The sequence below is a fragment of the Atta cephalotes genome, assembly GCF_000143395.1.
Source record: "Atta cephalotes unplaced genomic scaffold scaffold00058, whole genome shotgun sequence".
Taxonomy (NCBI): domain Eukaryota; kingdom Metazoa; phylum Arthropoda; class Insecta; order Hymenoptera; family Formicidae; genus Atta; species Atta cephalotes.
In genome coordinates, this window is record NW_012130122.1 from 133,825 (window position 1) to 145,681 (window position 11,857).

The following is an 11,857-nucleotide window of genomic DNA, read 5'->3' on the forward strand; positions in this document are numbered from 1 at the left end:
TAATAATTATTATTTGTATATTATCAATACAATTGTATTTGTTTATTATCAATTGTATTGATAATAAATAAATACAATTGTATTGATAATACAAATATACAATTGTACAAATAATAATTATTATAATTCGATAATAATTGTAGCTCAAATCAATACAATGTATTGATAACAAATAATAATTATTATAATTCGATAATTGTAGTTCAAATCTGTAATCAGATACAATTGTTATTTTTTCAAGTTTTCTTTACACTTTCCCACTTTTACAAAATTAGCTGAGATGCACGTTATTGTCATTTTCAAAATAAAATTATAATAGATGAAAGACATTTTGTATCCACAATATGTATATACATATAAAACAAAAATTAAATGAAGAAATAGTGTGATTTCTATATCTTATAGCGTTTTCTCTTGGGATACACTGAGTGTAATCTCGCACTACACCAATTACGTAATAAGTAAGTGCTGCATCAGTGCTGCACTATACAAGTGTACATACATCATGGTGTATACTATTTCATACTATCGTGTTTAATTCTGCTGCCGGTTGACTTCCATTTTTACTTCCAAATTTTTAATGTCACATTGTCTCTTTGAGATCATGTAGCAAAACCCCACTTCGTAAAACTTCATAAAATTTGCACTACACTATAGCCACGGAAACATGTTACATTGAATGAGTTCGCCTATCAGCCAAGGAAATACGCTACATGATCACTGAGTGTTGCACTGATGGGCGATAGTGTAGCCAAGAGAAAACGCTATTTGTCTCTTCCATCAATCTTCAATCACACTTTTTTTTGTTACAAATCAAGTCTACGTAATCAGTTGTTATTTTTCAATTGTTATTTTCAATTGTTATTATTGTTATTTTTCTTTACACTTTCTCACTTTTATAAAATTAGCTGAGATATTTTATGTTATTGTTATCAAAATAAAATTATAACAGACGAGAGACATTTTGTAAATAAAACATTTCAAATAACATAAAACAGAAGAAATAATGTGGATTTGATTTTTTAGCAATTTTCATCAATTCTTCATCACAATTTGCAGAGAGGCCTGCCTTAAATTAGCGCTAGATTATGCTCATACAATTTATAATTCATTTGTCATTAATAATTTGCAATTAATTAATTTTGCAATTAATAATACATTATTTGTTAATATCTTCACATCTATTAGCGGTTCATAGTTTACAATCCAATCGTTTAAAGCACCATGAACTGACAAATTTATGGTAATTTACTTCTTTCGATTTCATAAAAAACCATTGGCAAATCTCAAATAGCAAATCATGAGCACAAATCGCGAGCCATAATCTGGCGCTAGATTTATATGATTTATATTCTACTTTAGGACAAGAAAATACGGACATATCCATGAATCCTAAATCTGCATAATGGACATCTAGCAAAAACCGGTGCGCAGTTGCTACACGTTGCTAAATGTCCACAAGGTAAAAATACTATGGCTAGTTCATGATCCATACAAACTTTGCATAAACGAGCTTCCTTCAATTTTCTGTTTTCTTCTTGCAAAGCCACTGCAAAAAAGTGATACAATATGTATTTAGCTACATGTATGCATATTTCTTTCCAAGGATCAAAATACGTATGTATAGGATATAGAAGACATAATATAGCTTTATAAGGGAAAAATTTTTCACATAAAAGAACATTGCATCAAGAAGTTGTATCAGTTAAGATTTTTTTAAATTTTATCAACACTTATTTCTGGAAATGTTGATAAAATGAACTAAATTAATAAAAAATCATAAATACACAATAGTATGATAACGATAAAAACTATAGTACATGAGTGGCATGTAACTGATTTCACAGATAATATACAGATAATATCATGTAATAATGTATGATATTTATTTGTTACTTACTAAAATCATCTGATTCGTTATCCGTTTTTTTCTTCTCGAGATCTCCTTCAAATGTGTCAGATTCCTGTGTATCATTTTTATTTGCGGAATTATTAGTCATTTGTATAGTAACTTGATTAAACAAATTATTCAATTCTGAAGTAGGTGAGTTAGAAGTGCTGTTATCAAGGCTAAAGAAAAAAAACATAATTCTCAATGGTACCTCAACAATTCGAATTATTTCTAATTACATGTAACATATGTATGCTGTATTTTACATACCTATTATTCTCTTCCATAACTTGATGATGTAGAACATCTTGTATCAGTTGTGCAACATCAGTATACGGTATGCCAACTCTTTCCATTCTGTTTTTCAAAGCTCTCTTTACTCTATCTACTTGTAACCCAATTTCAAGAGCAGCCTATATTGAGAGAAAAAAAGAAAGTCATATTAAATTAATTAATCTTAATTAAGAATAATTAGGAACATTTGAGTTATGTTTTCAAATCGTTGACAAAGAATTTCATCATCAATGTTTTTACTGTTTTCTTTATATATAAAGTTTGAATTGATAAAAGTATTGCGAAGTTTTCTCTAATTTTAATGTAATACATACATACAATTTGATCATTTTACTTGCCATAGCTGGAGCTGTTTCTAAAAGTTTCTCAACCTCTGCATTCGTTATTGATACATTGGGTTGTAAAACTGTCGAAAGAGATGCAACCATAGTTTCAGTGACATCTACTGGTGTACTTAATTCGCTAGGTTGCGAAACTGTCGAAACAGATGCACCTAAAGTTTCTACGATATCAATCGCAGATGCTATTGTATTATCTGGTTTGCTATTTTGAAGTGAAGTTGAAACAGATTCAACTGAAGACTCTGTGGCATTATCTTCTGGCATGCCAGTGATAATCTGTATATACGAAATTAAAAATGTATCACATGTTACGTAATGTATAAAATATCTTATGTATATTACATAATATAGACAATATATTATTTTTACAATATGAAATTTGTATTATCTAACTACTTGTATTATCTAACTAAATTAATTCATAAAAAAGTGGAATATGACAATTACCGAAAGATCGAAATTTCTATTATCAACGCAATATTTAACAAAGTCTTGTCCACGTACAAGATTTACAAAGAAACAACTTGAAAACCATCGTGCATGTTCAACCCATACATCATCCGTTGGTTGCCAATTTCGTAATCCTCCATCACAATGAAAACATCTAACTTGATCTTCGTATCCTATATCAAATATACAAGATTAATCATTCGGACAAACATTTCATGGGAAAAAAAGATCTAATAATTTAAAAGATAAATATAATTCTGACCGCTATAATAGAATCCAGCCTCAGCTAACATTTCTGGAGTTTGCTTAAGATTTTTTGGCCATCCCTTAAACGTCTGCAACCTTTTTTCATACATTGCGAATCCTGGTCTTTGGGGTGTTTTATGTACCTGTATTCCTGGCATATTCGTTCGACTTTCAGGCACGACACAAACAAATCCAAATAACTCTATTGAAATAAAACTATGATTAATTGCTACAGTACACAAGTTTTATATATTTAAATTAAAGTAAGATTGAATATATTCATGAATCTCAAGAATGTTACTAAAATAATAATACCTTCTACTGGTTCCAGTTTCATATAGAAATCACAATTTGGAAAATTCAATCTGTGTACACTATCCGGATTGTCACCAGGTTTCCAATTCATTATGACACCTCTGCAAAATGCGCATTCCACCTGTTATTTGTACAAAATGTTATGCAAGTGTAAAATATTTTCAGATATAAAACTAATATATAAAACTTTATTTTTTGTAAACAGTTTCTAGTAAACTTAGATTTACAACAATCTCTATATATCAAGTCCATTTTCTTACCATGTCTTCATTCTGAAGATAATAAAATCCTGCCATGGCCAATTTGTGTGGATGGATAATACTTGTTTTTGGCCACTTTTGAAATGACACTATCCTTTCTACAAGGGTACCATATTCCTTAAGAGGATCCATAGATCTTTGTGGTAGGCTTGAATTATTTTCGACACTGTTGGACCACTGTGAGTGATCATCAACTGATAACTGTTGATGCGTTGATGGTTCTGCAGCAGCACTTTCAGCTATGCCAGGTATGAAGGGAATATTGATAGTGTTGGTCGGTGCAAGGACGAAAGGGCATTTAGGCGCTTTCGTTCGATGACGAACCATAACATGATCACCATAATTCCAGTCAGATATCCTCGTGCCACAAAAAAAACATTGAACCTCTAGGTCATGTCCGGTATAATAGAATCCCGCTTTCGCGAGACGCGTCGGATCGACAGCGGCGTTGGCCGGCCACTTGTCACGAAACGTTCTGAGTCTGTTTTCCTCGACATTCATTCTCGTCGAATCAGATTATTATCTGCATTGATAAAGAAAAATCGCATTGAAACTCTAATGGAAATAAATCGCTGAAATCGCTGAAATCTACGTCAATTGACAATATGAATTATACTGAAATAGGTCAATTAAGACTTCAGCAATTTATTTCCACTAGGGTTTCAATGCGATTTTCAATGAGTTCAGCGATTTATTTCCAGGGAAACTCATAGCAAATTAATTTGGTAAATTTTTTAAATTATCAATTGATTAAAATACAGACTTATTTAGTAAGTGATATCGCTGAATTTTAACAAGTCTTTAATGATAATTTGCTGAATTGTTAAATACACCTCGAACACGTAAGACAAGTCAAATAATTACGACTATCGATTTAGGGATACAATATACAAAATACATAGACTGTATTTACCAAAAGAAAATTGGAGAAAACCAATTACTGATCGAGTGAACACTCAATAATTTCAAAAAGAAACCCAAAAACTCGTTGCTGTCAAGTGCTGTGAGCTGACACCAGCTGACATCCATTAAGGGCACTTCGCCACTTCCAGCTTTTATCATATCTTGTAGAACTCATCACAAGTGTCAAAACAGTCTGTAAATTAACGAAATAACATCCATTTTAACGATATGAAAAATTGATATCACATCTATTTTATGATATTGTCGATAAAATGGTAGTGTCGATTGATCTGTAGATTCAACACAGTAAAAAATAATTAGTAAAGTGCGTATTTTCTATTTCCTACAAATAAAGAGCCTGTATTGGCAACACTTGTTAATATGGACATCCACTTCATCCATTTTCGATACTACGACAGTATCTTCAAATATATGTGGTACACTCACCAACTAAAAGGTTGCAACAGCTTTTTTTTCTATGGTTGGCGATTGGTTTTTATCTACGGATCCATAAGTAAGAACCAATCGCTCGGTGAGTAAACTGCATTTCGAAAATCATTAAAAAAAAGTGTTGCGACCTTTTGCCCATTTTCACCAATGTAGATTAACTTTATTCTCGGTTCAACTTACTCTTCGTCTACTTTTTTTAGTTCTAAAGATTAGAAAAAGACAAAGAATAAGTTGAACCGATTAAAGTTAATCTATGTTGGTGGAAATAAGCATTAGTTAGTGTGTGTACATACATAAGAGGTTTGTCACGTCGCATACTCCAACATGCTCCTATTTCTTCCAACTGCAACTCCTAGGCTACGTTTCATTTCATGCATGATGCGCATAATGCATCTTTTATTTTTCCTTGTTATTCACCGAGTATTAAATAAGGATAAAAATGCATTATACATCATGCATCGCAAGTTTGTTGCGACAGCCAATCTAAAGCTTGCATTTTGAAATCAACGCTTCATATTGGCTGTCACAACAAATTTGCAATCAGCTTGCAACTAATGTGGAACCGGCTTTAAGTTCCTTCGCATACTTCACATGGTTAACATGTTTCTACCACAGCTCCACTCTAACGAACTTAAACAAATCTCTAGTTTCTATTACCGCTAAAATGAATGTTGATGCGTTGGTGTAAGGAGGGGGATTTAAAATTTTGAATGTCGAATGATTCTCCCTCAAGGGAGAGAGTGTCCAGCAAACGAGAATGGATTGAAATGAATTAAAATGAATTCAGATTTTTAGAAATATTGATTCACGAATGTTAAAATGAATGCTTTTCAATCCTGAATGTATTTTTATTTATTTATAGAAATTATATGGAGCATATCTCTATGCTTTTCAATCTAAAAATAATATTAGCGTTTTCTGTGCACAACACATACATTGTGAATATTGTTCAATTCAAAATTTTGAATAGGAAATGCAGTTTTTCAATCCAATTGCATCCAATTGAATCTAATTGAATCCAATTGAATCCAATTAAATCCAAAAACAGTATTATTTAAAATACGCGGATAGAAAATTATTCGGATAGAAAAAAATTTCAATCTGTTTTAATTCTCGTTTGCTGAGTAATTAACATATGTATAAATAAATGCTTAAACTTGTTGAGAAGCTATATGATCAAACAAATATTTCATGGTTGAGCTTTTGTATCTTATGTGAAATTCAGACCGATGTTTGGCGATTGAATGTTCTTTATAATCAAGTAAATTTAAGAGTCAAGAATAAAATACAAGACGTAGAAGCTATTACAATCTTACATGGTTAAATGCATATCTTTAAAAGTATACATACTTATTTATGTAATATTTATATAATAAAAAAAATTATGAATTTAATAATGTATTATCCAAATATATTTATGTAGTAAAATTGCAAATTTGTATCAATTATTGATAATGTCATCGTTCTTCAATTATCCCTGAACTCCTGGGATCCCATTTTGCATTGATGGTCACGAAAATTTACGCACTGACAAGATACAGCTGTTTTAAGACCGTCGGCCCTGGGCAAATTTTCATGACTTCAATGGGGCTCGGGAATAATTGAAGAATGATAATCGACAATTAATAAAAATTTATGTTTATTAACATAAATATTTCGATAATACATTATTTTGTGATTTTTTTATTATATAAATACTGTATAAATAAATATATATACTTTTGATGCTATAATATCTTATATATTGCCGAAAAATTACAATTTTTTCTCTCCAGTTATCATCTTTGAATTGATAATCAAACTCGCATGATAATATTAAAATCATAGTTTTAAATAAAATCGAGTATTATTAAGTTTTAATCACATGCCTAGGAAACTAATAAATCGTGAAATTAGTATCATATTATTAGTTTCTTATTCTTGATCACTTAAATTTTAATAGGCACGCAACTTTTGTAAATGTCGACCATCTTTAATAGTATCTTGTCGGTAACCTAACCTAATCAAACATCTATTTTTTATTGTTGCACTTTCTGAACTGATACACACAGTGCAAAATGCAATAAGAAATATATATTTGTTTCACTTCAACTTATATCGGTTCAAAGTACAGCAATAAACAGACCTCAAGAAACACCATTTTGTGTTGTTTTTAGTTGATAGTAACCTGCAAGATAGCGACTGCACATTAAAATATTTCTATTTTAATAAATCTTTATTATTTATTATGGCGACTGTAACGAGATTAGCTAAAGTAAGTAATGACCCAAACAAAACAACAAGTCAAAATAACATTAAAATCGAATAATGACTTATTGTTTTGCTTGGGGATTAATTAAAATTGCTTTTTGATTGATGTACATTTCGATTTTTTTTGTATTGTAATTATAAAACATATTTTACTATATGTTATTTTTATACATATAATCTACTTTGTATTATAATCATATATCAGATAAATTTGTTATTAATCAAGTATGACTTGTATAATTTTAATGTATGTTTTTTATAGTTTTAAAAAGATATAATTAAAAGATATAATTTTTTTAAGTTTAATTAAAGGTATACAGGAAATTTTGTTTAAATGATTTTTTTCAGATGAATTTTATGAGCAAACGTTTGTACAGTTCAAAAGTCAAATTAAATGATGTTGTGATAGTTAGTGCTGTGCGTACCCCAATGGGTTCATTCCTTGGCTCTCTGTCAAGCATATCAGCTACTAAGCTTGGTGCGGTAGCTATGCAAGTAAGAATTTTATATAGAAACATATAATTAATATTTATATTTAATATAACAATGTAAGTGATTAATGATTAAATTGTTTGTTTCAGGCAGCTATTGAAAGAGCTGGTATTGCCAAAGAACAAATTAAAGAGATATATATGGGCAACGTTTGTCAAGCTTTTTTGGGTCAAGCACCAGCGAGACAGGCTGCATTATTTGCAGGTTTTGAAAATACATTCAATTTTTTTTAATAACCATATTTCACTAATTATTATAATAAAATACAATAAAATACAATAATAACAAAATTTTTGGACAAATCTGCATAGAAAAATGTCAAAATTTATTATGACTACTTTCTGTTTAGGAGACAATTGACACATACTGTTTTCTTTAGTTTTTCATTGAATGCCGAGAAGAATAGAATAACGTTTGTGTTGACTGCATCTCCTAAAAGAAAAGTATTAAAAAAAGTATTAAAAATATTAATGAAATTTAATATATTTGTTATTAGGTCTTCCAACATCAACAATATGTACAACAGTAAACAAAGTTTGTGCAAGTGGCATGAAAAGTGTCATGCTGGCTTCTCAGTCTCTACAATGTGGTCATCAAGAGATCGTTTTAGCCGGTGGTATGGAATCTATGTCTAATGTGCCATATTATTTATCACGTGGTGAGATGTCATATGGTGGAGTAAAACTTGAGGTTGAGTAATTCTTGCATTTATTTTTTTCTATTATAGTTTCTATATATGTCGTATGTTATAAAACAAAAATGTCTATACATTTGTACAAGTGATTAACATAAAAAGATTTAACAGGACGGAATTGTATTCGATGGATTGACTGATGTTTACAATAAATGTCATATGGGTAATTGTGCTGAAAACACGGCTAAAAAACTTAATATTACTCGTCAGCAACAAGATGAATATGCCATCAGCAGTTACAAACGCAGTGCAGCAGCTTATGATAATAATGTATTTAAGGATGAACTTGTATCTGTTAAGGTGCCTCAAAAAAAAGGCAAACCGGATGTAAATTTTACTGCAGATGAAGAATATAAAAGAGTCAACTTCGAGAAGTTTAGCAAATTGAACACAGTTTTTCAGGTAAAGTTGTCTTCTACTAATTTATTTGTATTTAAAGTTTTTGTCTAATACATACTTCCTCTGTATATGTATTCTTATTTGTATGTGCAGAAAGAGAATGGTACAGTGACAGCTGGAAACGCGTCTACTCTAAATGATGGTGCTGCTGCTTTAATCTTGATGACCAGTGATGTCGCTCAAAAACTGAATCTCAAGCCTTTGGCTAGAATTGTCGCTTTTCAGGATGCAGCAACGGATCCTATAGATTTTCCAATTGCACCGGCTTTTGCAGTACCATCGGTGAGTTCTTTACTGGTATATTAATTTTCTAGAGTAGGAAAATATTAAAATTTTTATTTTCATGTCTTTAGCTGCTTCAAAATGCTGGGGTTAATAAGAATGATATAGCTCTGTGGGAAATCAATGAAGCATTTAGCGCGGTGGTTGTGGCAAATCAGAAATTACTCGACATTGATCCTGCCAAGGTAAATGTTCACGGTGGTGCTGTTTCACTTGGACATCCCATAGGGTGAGTTATTTGAATACATTCTATTGTTTCGTACATCTTAATTATAAAATTAATATAAACCTTATAGCATGTCAGGAGCACGTATCATAGTACACTTGGCGCATGTACTTAAAGCTGGAGAAAAAGGCATCGCATCAATTTGCAACGGGGGTGGCGGAGCGTCATCAATCCTAATTGAAAAATTGTAAGTTCGAAGATTATCACAGATGTCATTTCCATTTGTACAAACTGGACAATTTATTTTTAATATCGCGATAATATAAATACATAAAAAAGTACATAAAAAAACAATATTTTTATACTAAATATGTTGTATGTTGTTAAAGTACTGTATCATATAACTGTTAAATAGTTGTTAAAATACTGTAATTAAAAAGATTCAGCTTTTCTTATTTGTATAAGATTATTGTTTTAGAACATTTTACACTTTTCTACGATATATGTACGTATAAAATGGCTTTTAAATACATGGAAGTATTTAAAAAACATTTTTTATGATATATTTTTATTATACATTTTATTGTATACTGCATATGTCTCGTTGCATTATATATTTTGTTGTATGAATATATAGAAATAAACTGTTTTACATCAGTAACTTGATTAATTTTCTTGACTTTTGTTGAATTGTAATGTGCAAAGAAGATCTCTCAAAAGTAGAAGCATGTTATATGATTTTTAGGTCCCATCCGATATCTTCTCCACCAAAATTATCATTGTACACAAAGAGCCCATGTCTGCTTTGCGATGTTTTAAAGAACGAATTGCATTTACGTTTCGCCGGTCGTTATCAATTGGAAGAAGTTGATATAGCTGCACAAGGAAATGAACAGTATTTCCAGTTGTATAAGTATGATATACCAGTCCTCTTTTTAGAAGGTCAGTATCTGTGCAAACATCTGTTAGATGCCGATTTGTTAGAAAGGAGACTTAATGAATTGATTTCAAGGAAAGATAAATATATACATTAATAAGATGTTAAAACTTGTATTATTGTTACATTCGTTCAAATGTATCAATTTTATTATATATCTCATGTAATAAAATTTTATTTTATATATAACAATTTATATACATATTAAATATATGTAAAATATATAGAAAAAAAATCACATTTTTTAGTTTACAGTGGACTATATCATTTTGACAAAATTCAAAAACTTCAAAAAATATTTTTATAATATTTTGTACAATGATAATATTATTTGATTAAAAAATATACACGAACGAAGATAATCGTTTCTCATACTTTTTTTTTAGCACTAGTGAATATAATTCTATTTATCAAATTGTTCTACCAATTAATATTTAGTTAATATTTTAGTATTTTGACATATTAATAAATCACGTATCATATGTTTAAAAAGATATTTTTATGATTAATAAGACCTGTTGTATCAAAGTTACAATTTACATAGACTATTAAAAATCTATCAAATTTTATTTTTATTTTTTAATTATAATTATAATTTTAATTATAATACAAAATAAATTCCTTTTAAGGACTGATAGTTCTAACAACATTAATTATGACTAATAAAATTTCTCTAAAACATTATATATCATAGTTATAATATAATATACACTAATGTAACTTTTTTGCAAATTTAACCGCAAATTTTTCAATGTTATATAATTAAAGTATTTTTATTTTGTAATATATGATATGTATATATGATATGTAATTCCTTTAATCAAATATATAAAAGATTACAAATCTGTTTACCTTTTTTGAACAAATAAATTGTTTTTATTGAAAATCTTCTACGTTTCTTTTTTAAGATATCTGTTTTAATTTCACTTGTATTTAATCGCGTGTAGGTTGTAAGTTTATGGCTATGGTTGCACCTGAGTTGTGATAGGATCTTGTGATTGTCCGCAAACGGCATGGCTGGACCCAAGGCTCGACCAATCTCAAGCTTCCATATCCGCCTTCGCATCCGTTCTCTCTTTTTATTTCTCTCTTTTTCTCCACTCTTTTTCTTTTAATATTTCGTCTTCTCTCTCTATCTTGCTTTTATAACAAAGAAATCAAAAGATACGATGCGATGGTTTCCACAATTCTGTTGTCGATTGCTATTCATAAATTAAATTATCGGATTATAGTTATTCAACAAGTTAAAATCTCGATAATCATTTTCTCTTTATCGAATCGAGCGATGCTTCAAATTATTTAAATCGAAAAATCTGTATAATCCCAATAAATTCGAAATTCGATGCACTTGAATACAAAATTTCAATACAATCTCTAGCGCTGCGACGATAGAATCATACGTGATGTGGCGATAGATATCTACATTGTTACATTCTGTGCGAAAGAGAATACGCGAACAATTTACATCGATGTGATTTATCTCTCTT

At 29.8% G+C, this 11,857-nt stretch overlaps 2 protein-coding genes across 2 annotated transcripts; one reads left to right on the top strand and one right to left on the bottom strand.

Moving 5' to 3' along the window:
* Window positions 1-1,358: 1,358 nt before the first annotated feature.
* On the bottom strand, window positions 1,359-4,298 carry LOC105623438 (baculoviral IAP repeat-containing protein 7-B). The gene is made up of 8 exons (XM_012204831.1): window positions 3,798-4,298; window positions 3,538-3,658; window positions 3,239-3,424; window positions 2,974-3,149; window positions 2,524-2,802; window positions 2,162-2,304; window positions 1,901-2,070; window positions 1,359-1,549 (listed from the first exon to the last, which is right to left on the bottom strand). Exons 1-8 carry the CDS (start codon window positions 4,296-4,298, stop codon window positions 1,359-1,361), a joined length of 1,767 nt encoding a protein of 588 aa, XP_012060221.1.
* Window positions 4,299-7,377: 3,079 nt separating this feature from the next.
* LOC105623439 (acetyl-CoA acetyltransferase, mitochondrial) lies at window positions 7,378-9,684 on the top strand. The gene is made up of 8 exons (XM_012204833.1): window positions 7,378-7,404; window positions 7,749-7,895; window positions 7,982-8,096; window positions 8,389-8,582; window positions 8,698-8,988; window positions 9,079-9,267; window positions 9,339-9,496; window positions 9,564-9,684. The coding sequence occupies exons 1-8, from the start codon at window positions 7,378-7,380 to the stop codon at window positions 9,682-9,684; spliced, it is 1,242 nt and encodes a 413-aa protein (XP_012060223.1).
* Window positions 9,685-11,857: the final 2,173 nt, after the last annotated feature.